General features: G+C 56.7%; 1 protein-coding gene across 10 annotated transcripts in view; it reads right to left on the bottom strand.

Annotated features, from left to right (window-relative positions):
* Window positions 1-810: 810 nt before the first annotated feature.
* Window positions 811-16,496, bottom strand: part of PAK6 (p21 (RAC1) activated kinase 6) — a 34,657-nt gene continuing 18,971 nt past the window's right edge. For 8 of the 10 annotated variants that reach the window (XM_060147063.1, XM_060147102.1, XM_060147074.1 and 5 more), the window contains 8 exons: window positions 13,036-13,244; window positions 11,532-12,167; window positions 5,494-5,991; window positions 5,237-5,370; window positions 4,744-4,870; window positions 4,518-4,643; window positions 3,902-4,036; window positions 811-2,418 (listed from right to left, as the gene is read on the bottom strand). In XM_060147063.1, coding sequence (XP_060003046.1) covers window positions 2,251-2,418; window positions 3,902-4,036; window positions 4,518-4,643; window positions 4,744-4,870; window positions 5,237-5,370; window positions 5,494-5,991; window positions 11,532-12,167; window positions 13,036-13,239 — 2,028 coding nt within the window. In that variant the 5' untranslated portion in view covers window positions 13,240-13,244 and the 3' untranslated portion in view covers window positions 811-2,250. Of the gene's footprint in view, window positions 2,419-3,901; window positions 4,037-4,517; window positions 4,644-4,743; window positions 4,871-5,236; window positions 5,371-5,493; window positions 5,992-11,531; window positions 12,168-13,035; window positions 13,245-15,344; window positions 15,555-16,496 lie in introns of all 10 variants that reach the window. The other 2 variants (XM_060147081.1, XM_060147108.1) reach the window with 1 other exon arrangement.

Here is a 16,496-nt window from a genome sequence, read left to right as displayed (position 1 = left end):
GTAGGTTCCGCCTTCCCTCAGCCTCCATCTCTGCCCAGCCCACTGTGGCTGCTTCCTGGAGGTAAGACTCAGGTGCTGCTTCTGGCTGAGCTGGTGGGACAGGGGCCCTTAGACCAGGGCAGCTGTCTAGGTGGGGAACTGTGGGGAGGAGGTCTGCAGGACTCCTTGCTCCTGGGTAGAAGGTTTCAGTGACCCTGACAGAGAGGGGGTAGAATGAGACCTCAGGAAGTAAGTGCTGGAATCAGTGTCAGAGCTGGAAGTTTAAAGACCCAGGTTTCCTGATTTCCAGTTGCGCTCTTTCACAGCTCCTAACGGTCACTCTCTGTTGTGAGAACCGAAGCAGAGACTGCTTTCTCACTGGAAGCAGTTCCAGGCCACTTCCTATGGACAGTTTGAGGGGAGCAGCCTCTGACTTTCCGGGGAGGTGGCGTGGGGGAAGCAAACGGGGGAAGGGAGATGCTGCTGCAGAAAGTGGCCGTCAGCCCTGGTGGCTGCCCCAGAGCCCCTGTGGCACCAGCAAGCACAGCCCACGGCCCTGGCTTTCCGGGTTGGGTTCCTCTCCTCTGGGAAGGAGCCCTGTCTATTTCTCAGCTCTTTCAGTCCCGAGGGCCTTTCACTTCCTGTTTCCCTTCTTCTCTGCCCTCATTTCAGGCCCACATGCCACCAGGGAGTAGGATTTTCTGCGGATCAGAATGACCGTCGGGGGGCTCACAGCAGGGAGGAGGGAGGGCCACCCTGGACACCCACTACAGCGTGTCCAGTTTGAAGACAGCCTGGCTCTATTCCCAGGGACGACAGGAAGGCCAGAGGTTTTGAACACTCCGTTTAATTTAAAACAGGCACAAGTGCAAACAATTCACAAAAGGGACAATGCTTTTGTTTTTAAAACTCTGACCCTTAAAAAAAGTCCTTGCAATTTTTTTTTTTTTTTTTTTTTTTTTGCCCCAAAGCAGGCCACTAGGGATAGAGGAATCTAAAAATATTATCTAGATAGGGTCCAGACACCTGGAGTTCTTCCCTGGGATTCCCTGTCTCACAACAGCCCTGAAGGTGGGGAGGGGAGGGGGACAAGGAGACAGGTGTCTGAGGAGGCAGCTAGGGGCACGTGGTTCGCACAAATGGGCTGCCCATTCCAGTGACATGATGGAATTGGGAGCTGGTTCACCTCTCCCAGACCGGGATTTTGAAAACAGGTCCCCCAAGCACACAAAAGAAGAATGGGTCCCCGATGACCTGGTTGTTGAGATGAAGCTCACAGGTAAAACAAGTTTGTTCCCTCACCATTCTGGTCCCTGGCTCTCAGATCCCACAGTACAGGAGAAACTCAGAAACCGGCCAGGCCCCCAGGATGTGTTCGACTCAATACAGACCTCTTCGCTGGTCAGGCAGAACCCCGGGACTTAAGAGGTGGGAAACCGGGCCAAGGAAGCAGGTCACCTTCAGAGCAGAGTTTAGTGGGAGAGAAGATGGAGAAGCCTAACCGAAGACAGTCGTGGGTGACCTTCCTCCACACCACACACACACACACACACACACACACACACACACACACACGTGTGTGCGCACCCGCATCCTGTGAAGTGAGACCACTTTACCACCAGCTGCCTTCTTCCTCTTTCACCCAGAAAATTCCCCTCCCCGTCACGGCCTCCGAGCAGGCTGTTAGTTGGGCGCGGGCTGTGCAGGGAGTGTGTTGTCAGCTCAGGTGGGTCGGGAAGCAGGTGCAGGTGGGACTGTGCCTTCAGGAAGTCAGACACAAGGGAGGAAGATGGAGTCAGGCAATAAACACCTTCCAGACCCCAGGATTTGGAATTGGAGCTGAGAACAGCAAGTATCCTGATGAAGACAGGCAGTCTGCCTCTTGGGTGACCTGGGATGCTTGTGTCCTACTACTTTAAAAAAAAAAAAAACCTCAGCAGCCTTTTCTGCTGTGTTGGCCACAGTGGCCAGAAGCACTGGTCTCCATGTTTCATAGAAATATCCCTGTGCAGATAACAAAGGGTCATCCTGCAGAAGAGGTCTCCATCATCCCAGAGGCAACTGGGGACTCTTGGGAGGGAAAGTGACTGAGGGGCAGGTCCGGCCTGGCCCAGTGGGCTGAGGGGCAGGAGGGCAGGGTCGGGGCTTCACATTCAATCTTTGGAGAGAATACTGAGAGAATGAGGCAGGCAGCCAGGCCCTGTTGGCAAGTTGGTGGCCCAGTGTCCCCTGCCTGTGGGCACAGGTGGCAGGCGCACTCTGGGGCTGGGCTCAGCAGGCGGAGGTCTGCTTGCGGTAGAGCTGGATCAAGGGCACCAGGCACTCGGGCAGCCCCGTCTGCAGCAGGAAGGGGTGGTCCAGGAGTTCCTGGGCCGTGGCTCTCTCCTGGGGGTCTCGCACCAGCATCTGTTCCAGGAAGTCTCGCAGCACTGGGGAGACCTGTGGAGGCAGGGCAGTGAGAGGAAGCCACGGTTTGCAGCCACTTTGGGGTGACCCAATCTGCCTGGCCCCACTGTCATTTGAAAGTCTTAAATTCTCGCTTCTTACTTCCTGGTTCCTCCCAGGCTCAGTACTTTCTGGACTATCAGGTAGGTAAAGAAAGTCAGCATCAGTCCGGGAAAGGTGGCCAGTTCACCTATAGTGGGTGCTGGTGAGCAATGAAATTAGGATACCAGGAGAGCTGGGGAGCTGGGCTCCAAATACAGCCCAGGCACCACGCTGCTTCTCAGGGCGCTCAGTGTTCAGGCTCTGTGGAAAGGGGCACGGGATTGGTACCCAGTGATCCAGTCCTGGGTCTATCCCTAATCTCCAGCAAGTTGTACATTTCTCTAGAGCTCAGTTTTGTCATCTGTAAAATGGGCTAATGATAAAATGTGCTTTCCCTGTCTGCTACATAGGTCTTTAGTGAAGATAAAAAAAAGAGGTCAGCGAGGAAGGAGTGTTTTGAAAAATAGAAAAGAACAAAGTGGGACCTGAAAAAGGAAGATTCCTTTATTTCTCTAAGCCTTAGAGTCTAAGTCAAGGGCTTACCCTGGTTCATTTTGAGTCAATATTTTGGGATAAGGCTGTCTTAGGCTGTAATGGAAGGCTGCATCCTCTGGGGAATTAGCCAGTTAGAAATATCTGCTAGTCTAGGGGGTCAGGAGTGCGGGTTCCAAGGACCAGCTGTCTCAGAAAGTGTTTCCTGTCTCTCCTCGCATCCAGCAGGGCTACGGAACTATTTTGTATTTAGAGACTGAGCTTCAACCCTCTGGGACATTTCTCACTCTGGCCACCAGATGGCAGTGCCACTCTGCAGCCCTGTGCTGAGCTGGCTACCAGCAGGGGGTGCCCACAAGTAAGGACTGTGGGTTTGGGTGGATTTGCCAGAAAAGCGTTACATACCACACACACAGACACACACAGACACACACAGACACACACACAGACACACACAGACACACACACACACACACACACACACACACACACACACACACACTGGTTTTAAGGGAACAGCTGGCTCAGATGTGGTTAGGATGTACATTGATGGAGGGCAAGCCAATTCTCTGTGATGGAGACTGGGAACACTGTATGCCTTGGCATGCCTCCCCTGACAGATGGGTTAGAGGCGTTACTGCTCAGTTAACTTCTCTAGATTCTTTCCCAGGGCATCAGGGACTCCCGCTGGCCTTGCTTTCCCTTCTTTCAGGCTCCTGTCAGTTGTCCGCAGGTGGAAACTTGTTGGAGTGACCACGGGAGTTTGTGACTAGGCTCCACACCAAGGTGCGGGATTTGTGTGGAGAAAGACGAGCCTCTTCTGGGAGCCCGGGCCCTCTGGTTTCTGTGGGAGGGAGAGGCTGGGCCTCACAGCCCGGACTCTGATCCCTGAAGCCTCAGGAAGAATGGGGCCTGCAGGGTCACACCCTGTGTACCGACTGACCTTGTGAGAGTTCTTCAGCTTGGGTGGGGGGCTGTCCCGGAGCCTCTTCATGGCTTGCACTGGGGAGTCACTGAAGTAGGGTGGCTCTCCATCTACCATCTCAATCACCATGATGCCCAGAGACCAGATATCCACCTGCAGGAGGAGAATGTCCCTGACTCCACTGGCCAGAGTCTGGCCCCTTGGTAGCAACATGCTGCAGGGGGAGGGGAGCAGCTGGTCCCAGGTTTCCTTGGTGAGTCGGCCCTCTTCCTGGTCACCTTCCCTGTGGTCAGTTACCACCTGCGTGAGTGACCACTGACTGCAGGGACACAGCTGTCAGCCACTCTCTTAGAAAGGCCACCACACATGGGGAAGCCCGGCCATACCCCAACCTGCCCTTGCGCTTGGGGGAGAGCATTCTGGGGACCAGTTTGTGGCAGCAAAGTCACAGGCCAGAGAAGATCCAACCAAGAGTGGGAAGGGGGCAGTGGACGTTGGGGTAGGGTATTGACTAAGTGGGAACCCGACAACCGGGGCTATTCGGGGTGGGGGGCTCTGGAGGAGACCACAAGTAGAAGAGCTATGTGTCCCCAAGCCTCTTCTGGGGGGGCTGGGTGGTGGAGGGAGCCGTTACCTCAGTCGCATACAGACACCTGCAGATCACTTCGGGAGCCATCCAGTAGGGGGTTCCCACCAGGGACTTCCTCTTAGGGACATCTTTGCTGATCTGTGCACAGAATCCGAAGTCCGAGAGTTTCACCTGGGGTTGGGGTGAGAGGGAGAAAGGGGAGTGATGGTGAACTAGGGAGGAGGAGCCGTGAAGTGGGGTCGTGGGTGCGCCAGGGTGGGAAGGGCCCTACCCTGCCATCGAGGGTCAGCAGTATGGAGTCGCTCTTGATGTCCCGGTGGATGACACCCTGGGCGTGCAGGTAAGCCAGGGCCTGCAGCACGGCCTCGCACACGGTGGCAATCTGCTCCTCATTCAGCCTGGACGGGGAAGGCAGAGCCATCAGCAGAAGAGCATGTTAGCTTTGGCGGGGCTGCAGGGAAGACGGGCTGGGCAGAGTAGGTGCCCCTGGTACGGGGCCCCACAGCTCCTGGACGATGTGTGTGGGAGCCCAGTCAGGCCAGAGCCCTGGTGGAAACGGGCCTGGGCCTAGGCTGGAGCCCTCGTGTCTTCCCCACTGCCCTGAGACCCCTGGGTCTGTTAACCCGAACAGATGGGGGTGGGCAGGGTGGCTTGGGACCACGTGCCGGGCACCCCAATCATCCGGGCCTGAGGCTGCCTAACATCCCTGCCAGGGCAGTGGCGGGAGCAGCCAGCGCTGGGTCCCAGCCCTCCCAGCTGCCCACCTGACTTGGGAGATGATGTCCGTGAGGGCCCCGCCCTGCAGGAACTCCATAAGCACCCACAGCTCCTCGCCCACCAGGTAGCTCTTGTACATCTCCACCACGTTGAGGTGCTGGTAGTCCCGCATGATCACCACCTGGGGGCAGGAGGGGACGCCTGAGTGCCGGGCACCCTCCCCACTGCCCCTGCTTGCAGACGTCCAGCCTGCCTCCACCATCACTGCCCGTCCCAAATGCCCCGCCACGCCCTCTCCTCCCACCTCATTAAAGAGCAGCTCCCTGCGCTGCTGCTTCCTGAGGTCCATCATCTTGACGGCCACCTGGCGGCCCGAGTGCTTCTCCCGGGCCAGGCAGACGATGCCCGTGGAGCCCTCGCCAATCTTCGTGTAGCTGTCCAGCAGTAGCCGGGGGTCACCCTGGTCCACCACCATCCTGAGTGCAGCCTTGAACTGCTCGTGTGTCACAACGCCCGTTTCCTCACCAGCCAGGGCACCCTTGGCCACTGCGGGGTCCTGGGGCAGGTGAAGGTTGCTGGTGCTGATCTGGGCATGCCAGGTGCGGGGGGAGCCCGCCGGGGAAGACCGTCCTGGAGGGGGGCCGGCAGCTGGGGCTGTGCGGAGGGACTTCTGGGGGCTGCTGGTATCCGAGGTGGCCAGAGGGCTGAAGGTCCCCACGGGCTGGTCTGAGGGCAAGGACTGGGCCTTGGCCACCAGGCTTGGGGGGAGGTCTTTCTGCAGCGGTCTGAAAGAGGCGTTGGGCTGCAAGGAGAAAGGAAGAAACAGAAAGGGGTTTGGCTGTGGGAGCATTTGGAGTACCCTTCCCAGAGGCAGGGGGTGGCTGCCGTGACCTCTGGACACTGGCAGTGTTGGGCAGAGCCGGGATGGGCATCAGACTCATGTGGGAGGTGCCGCAAGCAAAGATTTTCAAATGGAGCTGAAGCCAAACCATAGTCCTGCTTGAGAAGTCAACCCCCGGTGTTCCCAGGTGAGCAGACAAAACAACAGCTCTTTATATCCACACTGTCCTTCCTGCGAAGACAAAGCCGAATCCCTAGGGTGTCCTGGGCCGGTATTTCTTCCTTGGGTGACTGACAGCCAGACCCCAGGGAGGCCACCAGGAGGCAATCTGGATCAGAGGCGTTCACGACCGTGGCTACCCTACCCAAGGGCCCATGCGGGCAGAAGAGGCCCTGGGCGTAGGGGCAGGGGCTGCAGCGAGGCAGCTGTGACTGACTCCCAGGACACACGGCTGCCGTCTAATAGTCCCGATTGTTCCTGACAACGGGGAGTCTGCGTGTCTGTGCGGTGAGATTAAGTCCCCAACAGAGGACCACAGAGCCATGTTACCATCTTGGGGGGTCCTCAGGTGTCTCCTGGGCTGGGGATCTGGTGCTACAGAGATCTGGAATCAGGAGGGTAGGTCCAGCCAAACCCAAGCCTTGGGGCCAGGGGTGAGGGGGTTTCCTCAGGGCTCCCCAGAGGAGCTCCTCCACTAGCCACATGGAACTCCTGGCTGATGACCCCCCAAGAAGGAAGAGAAGACAGGGGGCCTATCTTTCTGGTCTCTGGCAGGGAGGGAGGGAGGGAGGGAGGGAGGGAAATGGAATCGAGCAGCAGGCTGGGCCCCCCGTGAGTCTTGCTCAGGCCCAGCCTTCTGGGCAGCCCCAGCAGGAAAGGGTCCCATCCCTGGGTGTCCCCAAGGAGCTGGCGAAGTGCAGCAGGACCCTTCCCAGGGATTGTGTATGCTTAAAAGGGCCACCTGGAGACGGCCATATGCGACCTAACGGGGGACACCTGAGGAGCTGCAGAGGGGCCTTCCCGGAACATCTCAGAGCCCATCTCATAGGCGGTTGTCTAGGTGCCCAGAGGGTGCTGGTCTTCATCCTCAAAACTGAATCAGCTTCCAGGGAATCTACTCAAGCACTCAGCTTGGGCTGGGCTGCTTGAATCTGGGCCTTGGGCGCTACCAGGCTCAGCCAGGGCCTTTACAACCTCTTCAGCACCCCTCCCACCTAGACTTCAGGGCTCTCATCCCAGTCCCTGGCCTTGCCTAGTATCAGGCATGTGCACGGTGCCTCTTCGGGCGACAGCCACGCTGTGGGGCTCTGCCACCCCCAGCCCCGCAGGCGCACTGAGTGTGCTCCAGCCTCTGCCAGGCCGTGCCTGACTCGTGCTCAGCCCTCGAGGTGAAGGAGCCAGGTAAACCTCCCGGGACTGCCGTGACTACTCCACCCCCGCCCGGCAAGCACATGTGTGCAGTAAATGGATTGTCCCCGCCAGCACCAGCACCCGACCTCACCCCCCTTTCCCTACTCTGTTGTGGCGGAGCAGTGGGAACTCCAGACTGGGGGGTCAGGACCTGGGTTCCAGTCCTGCTCCGCTCTGACTTGGGATGAATCTTAGGCCATTCCCCCTCTCTGAGCCCCAGTCTCCTCTGTGAAGGCACGGTGATCTGGGGAGCTGGATAAAATGCAGATTCCCTGGCCTTGGTAACGGCTTCAGCAGGTCCCTAGAGCAGGGACTCCGCAGTTTAACAAGGCCCGTGGCTTTGGATGTGAGAGGAACCTTGGCCCACAACTTGAGCAGCTCTGCAATTCCATGGCCTTGGGGAGCCTGTGGGAGGGCTGGGACTCGGGGTGGAGGGAGCACGGCCACCACAAAGGCTGTGAGGCCACAACCAGGAGCAGAAGGACCATGAGATGTCACCCGGTAGCAGCCTCCAAGGCTCTGTGAAAAGGCTGCCCGCTGGCCTGTGAGGCACGGACCTAACACAGAAAATGTGCTCTCTGAGCATCTGTGTGGGGCTGGGCAGAGATTGGGGATCCGAAAAGCTCCTAAAGCTGCTCCTGAGATTGCTCTCACGGCCCCTGACCTCTCTCCACTCTGGATTTCTAAGGAAGGCGGTAAAACCGTTTCCCTCTCCTTCTGGCCTCCCGGCCTCCCGCATGAGCTCTCTGCTCTGAGGATGAGTGGACACGGGAGGGTGGGGACAAGTCAGGCAGAGGGGCTGAGGAGGTGGGTTCGCTTCCCCCCCTGCTGTCGAGGCCCCTGTGGAGACTCTGCCGCAGGTGCTGGCTGAGCTCAGGGGCCGAGGAGGCAGCAGGTGGATGGAAGCAGCAGACGGATCTGGGGGAGGCGGCCAGCTCTGACGTGGCCTGGGACATGGGACATAGGACACGGGGGTGGTCGGGCCAGGATTGGTCTTCACCTCAGCAGGGTCTGGTCCCAAGTGTCCCTTTGTGGCCCTTGCTGCCTGTCTCCACAAGGAGGGAGATTTTACTTAACGTAACCACAAGAAAGGACCAGATGAAACGTGTTAAACCGCTCCAAGAAAGGGAAAGGGGGACAAAAGGTGGAATCAATTGTTAGGGGCTCTGGATTAATTCTGGAGTTACTTGTGTGACTGAGGCCTCTTCTTGCGCAGGAAGCCACTAGAAAGAAGAGTTGTACATGGAGTTACAATGATGCCTCATGTTCCCTTCCCAGGCTAAGAAGACAGGGCCAGGCTCTCCAGCTGTGGGCTCAGGGGGCTGTTCTGTTAGTGCCGCCCAGGCAGAGACCATTTCATAATATTTAAGAAATACTGGAGCCATTTTATTGAGGGCTTACCACTTTGACAAGGGCCTTAAATGCATTATCTCATTTAATTCTCATAGCCCTGTGGACTGTTTTATTAGCCCATGGGTAATATTATTATCTAAATTGGTAGATGAGGAAACAGGCTCAGAGAGGTTAAGTAACTTGCCTAGAGTCACTAAGCCGTAAGGGACAAGGCCAGACTTCAGCCCTGGTCAGCTTAACCTCTGATCCCTATGCAGTGGTCCTATTGGGGGTCCTTGGCATGTAACCGAGTACATGGTACACAGTAGGTGCTCAACCAAGGTTTGCTGATTGTTGAGGTCTTTCTGACGAGGCCTTTCTGCCGCCAGGTGGGACCACTTCTAAATCTCCCAAGCTCCTAACTGTCTTACCTCTTTGGCCTCTCTGTCCCCACTTGAGGTCTCCTGTTGCTCTTTAGCCAGAGCGAGTGAGTGCAGGCCAAGCTGCCTGGGGCTGAGTACAAGAGCTCTAGGGTCACAGACCCTCCTGCAGCCACACCTGGCACGCTGTGGCTATTGGTGGCCTGCCCTCCCAGGGCACTAGTGCATGGACTGCTGCTTTAGGAGTTGCTGTGAGTGTCCAGGGCCAACCTCTGGGATGTGCTGAGTGCGGAGGGCTGGCTGCTGGCTTGGTCTGGGTTCCCAGGGCCCAGGCCTTGGGGGAGGAGGAGGAAACTGAATGCTTCCCAACCATATGGTAATTTGCTGAGAGCAGTGGTTCTCAACTGGGGGTGATTTTTTTTTCCCTCAAGGAACATTTGGCAATGTCTGGAGGGATCTGGGGTTGTCCCCTCTGAGGGGTGCTACTAGCATCTAGTGCATAGAGGCCAGAGATGCTTCTAAATATCCTTCAACACCCAGAAGAGCCCCTGCAACAAAGGATTATCTGATCCGAACGTCAATAGTACAGGGTTGAGAAGCCCTGGCCCAGAGCGGTTGTGGGGCGGTCTCGGCCCCGCCTTTTGGAGGCCTGGCTTGAGAACATCCATCTAGAAAGGTGTGCCCAGGGGGCCAAGAAGGAAACCACTCCCCTGGATTTGGAACTGTGGTGTTTCTGAGCCCCGGATGAGCACCACCTGCTTCCTCAGGGGCAGGGGAGACCTCGTACAGCCCGCAGCAGTGGCCCACAGTAGGTGCTTTGTGGCTGTGCGGGGATGGGGGCGGTTGGCCTGCCCCCTGCTGTGGGGTGCTGGCAGGAGCCCAGGACCATGCATACCAGTTTTGACACCCCCTTTCTCCAAATCCCTGAAACCACCCCCCCACCCCAGCAGGACTCTCGAAGTGCAGTTCCTGGCAGGGTGCACTGTCTTGCTCCCACCTTAGTTTTCTGGGGAATGTCTCCCCAGGGGTACAGCCTTCCAGAGACCCCTCGGCTCATCTGCTCCTCCCTGAAGCCCCCGCCCTGCAGGGGATCCCAGCCTACCGTCCTTTGTCCCAGTGGGGACTGGAGGGCACAAAGCCCAGAACCTTCCCTGGGTGCCTTGGGCTGGCAGTGACCTATATGGGGTTGAGGGTCCAGGCCACCCCTCAACTCCCCACCACCCCTCCACGATTGGGCTGGACACACTGACGCCATCCCGGGAGGGGGGACTCCATTACTCATGCCGCTGTCAGTGGTGGTTTCTTAGGTGAGACTTAACAACCCTTGTGCTGCAGCCTAAGCTCATTTCTGCCTGACCCTCAGGGAGGAGCTAAAAGATGCCTTCACGGAAAAGCCTTCCCTCCCACCTTCGGCTGACTCGTTCGCCACACCAGGGGGTTGTCCCACGCTCTCTGAGTCAGTCTTCTCATCTGCCAAATGGGAAAGGATGTCACTGTCACCACGGACAGGATGTCACAGGGCACGTAAGAAGCAAAAGTTCTGGGCCTGCCCAAAGATGTCACCATTAGGGCTCCCTTCACTGTTTCCTTTTTTACAAGAAAAATATATGCATTTGAGGCTGTCACACGCCAAAAGTCAGCTCTCCTGTTGCTCCCAGACCCAGGCAAATTCAATCCTCTAGCTTTTCATATGACACACAGTATGAGAATAAATAACTACAGGAATGTCACACAAAGCAAGAACTACTAGAAAAAGGGAAGGAAGGAAGGAAGGAAGGAAGGGAGGGAGGGAGGAAGGGAGGGAGGGAGGGAAGAATCCTCACTAGAGAAGGGGTAACATAAACCTCTGGGAGAAGCAGCACAGAGAGGCTGTGTATGACCTCCGGCGAGCACTGGGACAAGCTGGGGGTCCAGGCAGAAAAAAGATCAGAAAAGGGAGCCAGAGAGACCCTGTCCCCCCTCCCCGCCCCCCGAGGCTGGAGCCTGGGTGGGGTCGCTGGGCACTGGGGGCAGGGGAGGGTCTGGGCTTGTGGTTAAAGGTGCTGCTTTTTCAGGGGTGCCTGCCTCCCCGTGTGGTCCGCCTAGATACACCCCAGAGGGCAGGAATGTCAGCTGAGGCGTACCACAGCCCCGCAGAGGCCCCCGGAAAATGACCTGGCTTGCAACATCTGACTCACACGTGCCAAGCCTTCGGAGCGCTAGGGCTCAGCTGGTTCAGGGTAGAATCCTCAGCTGACGATCTGTTTACCTCACGCTTTCCCCAGTCCGACCGTGTAGGTGGGGAAGGCCGGGCAGGGCCTGTGTCCCCAGTGGATGCTGCCGGGCCAGGCCCCCTGCCCTGTCGAGAGTGGCCCCGGCGGAGGCCGCGACCTGACCTACCTTGCTCTGTGGTGGAGGGCCTGGCTTGCTGCTGCTTGGAGGGGCGGCGGCAGGAGCGGACAGGAACATGCTTCGGAACAGCCTGCGCTTCAGGCTGCTCTCCGGGGTCTTGGGGCTGGGGCTGCCCTCCCCCCCCGGCCTGCCTGCAGCCGAGCCCACCAGGCAGGACTGTGGCCGGGCCTCCTCAGAGCCATGCCCGGCAGTCGTGGGCCCCCGCCTGCCCGCAGCCGTGGAGGCCGAGGTGCCGGTTGGGGAGCTCTGCAGGCAGCGCTGCGGGGCGCCCTGGAACTCGGTGGGGCCCAGGGACTGTGCCTTGGTGGCCAGCCCACTGGGCAGGACCCGCGGGCTCTGTGGCTCGGGCCATGGCACATGCCTGCGCCCTGCTGGTGCGGCCCCGTTGCAGCTGAGGTAGAGGCCATGGGGGTCCCTGTGCTCAGACTGGGGGCTCTGCAAGTACATGTCCGAGTTGGCGGCCCACTGCTCATCCCCTAGCAGCCCCAGGGACTGTGCCCGCCGCCGGCTGGTGGGGCTGCGGCCGCGCAGGGTGTTGGAGCTGATGACTGACAACTTCTGGATATCGTTGAGCAGCCCCGAGATGTAGCCGTCCATGGGCGCCGCGCTGCCCCGCACCACTGTCTGCAGGGGAGGGGGAAGAGCGTGGTGAGCCTCCTGTCATGGCAGGGAGGGGGCGCTGGGCGGGGACCAGGTCAGAGAGCCTCCCTGGGGGGCCTTGGGGAGGAGCACCATGGACCTCCCTTGCTGTGTCATCCGTCTATTCTTAATTTTTCAGCCCCTACCCAGGGCCCACGGTGGGCCAGCCCTGTGCTGGCGGACGGATACAGGGAGAAGCCTCATTTTCACCGGCCCACAGTCTAGCAGGGCAGACAGGTGAGTAGCCATGGCGTTCAATCCAGCGTGCCTGATGGTGCCGGCAGCTGAGCTTCGGGAGCTGGGGAGACTGCAGGCCCTGCCTGGGGCCCGCTGCCGTTCTCCAGCTCTGTCTGTGTGTGGCCCTCCAGGGGACATGCACCAGTCCAGGGCTCTCCTCCACACATAATGGCTTTGTGGCCTCCAAACCCTGACAGGGCCCTGACCCCAACCCCTATCAGGCTCTTGCATCAACCCCTCCTGACCCACACAACTTAATCCCCTGGGTCTGTGACAGCCCCCAGCCCCACAGGGGCTGCAGGTCCAAATTTTGCATGGGACATACTTAAAGATTATTTGTTATCTGAAACTCACATTGTATTGGGCATCCTGTATTTTTATTTGCTAAATCTGGCAACCCTACCACCCTGTGGAGAGGGACTCCCCAGGATCCTCCTCCCTGGGTCACCCAGGGAGAGAACGAGAGGCTGATTAGCAGGGAGTGAAGACATCCTGGCTAACTGATAGCTGATAAATCAGGTGGTTCTTCAGGTGCCTGTGTGGTCTTGCCAGCAGCCCTCTGTGAAGGGGGATGGTCTGAATCCTCCCCCTCCGCCATCCCTGATGCCCGCCTCACCTTCATGGGCTGGAGCTGCACCCGGGTGATGCGTGAAGGGTCCACCACGGGCTTGGGTCGCCGCAGTGTGTCCAGGATGTTCTGCCATTGTGGGGGGAGGCCCACGAACTTGCCTTCTTTGGGGTCGAAGGAGGTGTGGACGCGGTGCTGGAAATTCTGTGGGGCCGAGATCTCAGGGCGTTTCTTTTTCTTCTTGCGGAACATGGTGCCTGCATGGGGAGGGTCAGACTGAGTTCCAGAGGGGGCTTCACAGGAGCCTGGCCCCGGGAAGGACAGGTGGCCGCAGTGGGTACTGGGGCCCCAGACTCCCTCCCCCACTTCAACCCCCTGCACCGGCCCACCTCTCAGGCCTACTCCCTCAGGGAAATGGCTAGCTCCCTGCAGAGCAGTCCCAGAAGCAGCAAAAGCCCCATAAATAAGCCAACACAGACTACAAAGGAGGAAAAGAGGTGTCTGTCTTCTCATCTGCGCTAAGTCCCCTGCTGAGGAGGCAGACCCGGGGGGTGTGTATTTATAAGATCCAAAGCCCATGACAAATAACATTCCACCGTCGAAGAATTAAAAGGGGGGTGGGGAAGAGGGAGGAAAGCTGGCAAACTCATTTTATGAAGTATGATCTTGATTCTTAAACCAGATCAGAATAGTACAAGGAAGGCCCCTGGTGGCACAGTGGTTACGAATCTGCCTGCCAATGCAGGGGACACGGGTTCGATCCCTGGCCCGGGAAGATCCCACATGCCGCGGAGCAACTAAGCCCGTGCGCCACAGCTACTGAGCCTGAGCTCTAGAGTCCGCGAGCAACAACTACTGAAGCCTGCGCACCTAGAGCCCGTGCTCTGCAACAAGAGAAACCGCTGCAATGAGAAGCCCGCGCACTGCAACAGAGTAGCCCCTGCTTGCAGCAACTAGAGAAAGCCCACGTGCAGCAACGAAGACCCAACGCAGCCAAAAATCAATAAATTTAAAAAAATAGTAAAAGGAAAGGAAAATTTGAACCAATTTCAATTCTGAACATAAATGAAAATCCTAAACAAAATTAGCAAATTGAATCCAATTGTTCGTTAAAGGGTTTTGTTTGTTTGTTTGTTTCTTTTATAACACAGTCAACTCGGGTTTGTCCCAGGATGGTTCAAAACCAAAAACTGCTAATGTGACATACAACTTCATAAAAAGTCAAGCTGCTGATTCAGAGACCTGTTGCCCCATCAGGGACCAAACTAAAAGGGCCCTTATGGTCCCCAGGTGCTCGGCCCTAATTCTGGAAAGGCCCTGAGCTAAGGGCACTGCTGGGGTGGGTGAGGGCAGCTATCTTAGGGGAAAAGCTCTCCAGGAAGAGAGAGCCCACCTCCCTCTGGGTCCCCTTCTCTCTGGTCTCAGAACTCTGATTGTACAAAACATCACCTGCAGTCAAACCTCCATCCCTTGCCTTGCTGGTTTGGGTTTGCCTTAGGCCCTATTAAGCTCTAACAACAGCTCTGAGTGACACCGGCACGCAGATCTGAGAGAGGGAGACTGGAGACCCAGGAGGCAAAGTGACTCTTCCAAAGTGCTGCTCTGGCCTCACCTTCAGGGAGCCCTGGGCTGGGACCACATGGAAGACAGGGTTGGGGGTACCCACTAGAATGCTATTGTATTTGAAGTGGCTCAGAATAGCTCAGTGCATTTGTGTGGGGCGATGGGAGCTAAGGACACTCAGTGGGCTCTTGTGTCAGCTGGAAAAGTCACTTCTAGGTTTGTTTCGACAAGACATGTGTGTTTCTTGAATTGAATGCTTGGATCACTCATCTATCTACAGAACTGGATAGATCTGTGCCATGGCACTCTCTGTTTTTTCCTGCTCCAGAGGGAGAATTTTCCTGGTCACATTCACAGGTTCTGGAGCAGGTCACAGATCTGGGAGGCAGCTGGTGCCACTCGGGAAGGCAGGGGGCTCAAAGAGCCAAGTCTCTCCACTAGGCATCCACCAAGCATGAATCAATCTGAATCCATGTCATACCTCTTGGAATGGCAGCCACTTTTGGGGACCTTGAGGTTCAGGAAATCTACCAACATTCCCACCAGGCAAAGCCACATGTGCAGGAGCCCCAAGGACCAAGGACTTTGGGATGAAATATAACTGTTTGAGTTACAGGTGAGTTGCAGGGAGTCTTCCACTAATTTGGGGAGACTTTGAGCGAGCTACCTTAATGATTTGAGCCTCAGTGTTTTCATCTATAGAATGGGGTTAATAAAAAATAATGCACAGAGTTTAGGGAGTGTTAAGTGAGCGAATTCCCAGGAAAAAGGGGCTGTTTCTCTTGCTATGTTACGTCTCCGTGCATCCTGTCTCTCAGCTCAGGTCCCTGCAGACATCAGAAGGTGAGCAGATCCAAGCCTGGGAGTGATGCCCAACTCCTGTCCTCTCGGAGTCACCTGGCAGTGGTCATTCCTGATTTCTTGTTCTGGGGCCCTCGTCACCGCTCCACGACATAGACTCTTCGTGGCTTGGTAAAGCCTGACCTCCTCCCTGTTGTCTTTGGCTACAGAAGAGTCTCAGTTCTGCAATTCTGTCCTGACAGACCCTCTATCTCTGGATTAGCTCAGCTGATGGTTTCACTCTCCTCCCCACTCTGTAAACCCTTCTGGAGGTGTAGGGACACAGCCTAGAGTTGCAAAACAGGTGGCTAATACTTCCCTCTCTCCCCACCAGAACATCCCTGGCCCCAACTCCCCGGCCGCACCCAAAGGCCCAGCGTTTGCTGCAGGAATGCACGGGGAAAGCATCTTTTTTGTTTTTGTTTTTTTTTTCGTTTTTTTGTTTTTGGCTGTACCGCAGCATGCGGGATCTTAGTTCCCTGACCAGGGATCAGTGGAACCCTCGCCCCCTGCAGTGGAAGCATGGAATCTTAACCATTGGACTGCCAGGGAAGTTCCTGCAAAGCATCTTTAGCAAATGGTCTACATGACTCTGGGATGCCCCTCCTGAGTCCACCCTAACAGCAATTCCAGAATAAGTTCTTCCCACAGGCAGCAGGAAGGGCCTGAGGAGAAAGAAGGACAGTGCAGAGTCCTAGGATCCAGGGGTTACAGGGGAGGTAGGGAGCTGACAGAAGCAATGAACTGAGCTCAGCCTTTGGGGGAGGGGGAGTAGAGATTTAGAAATCAGAGCCAGCCACTTAGCTAGCGGGAAATCCACACCTAAAGGGAGGCTGCCAGGACTTGCCCAAAACCATGGTGAGGCCAACACTGCCTGGGACAATATGACTGTGTACATAGAAAAATCTACATACAAACTTTGGGGATTAAATGTGAATTTTAGAAGTCCCCAATTCAAGGTCAATATAAAAAAAATTGTATTCTTGCATACCAGCAACAAACAAATAGAAAATGAAATTTAAAAAAAGATGCTGTGGTACAATGGGAAATAGACGTTTGGTCTTTGTACACCCCACACCCTGCCCCCTATTCCTGGCACAGAGCTC

This window comes from Lagenorhynchus albirostris, chromosome 1, assembly GCF_949774975.1.
Source record: "Lagenorhynchus albirostris chromosome 1, mLagAlb1.1, whole genome shotgun sequence".
NCBI classification, from domain to species: Eukaryota; Metazoa; Chordata; class Mammalia; order Artiodactyla; family Delphinidae; genus Lagenorhynchus; species Lagenorhynchus albirostris.
The sequence above is the reverse complement of the archived record's forward strand: the minus strand, read 5'-3'. Positions and strand labels throughout refer to the sequence as shown.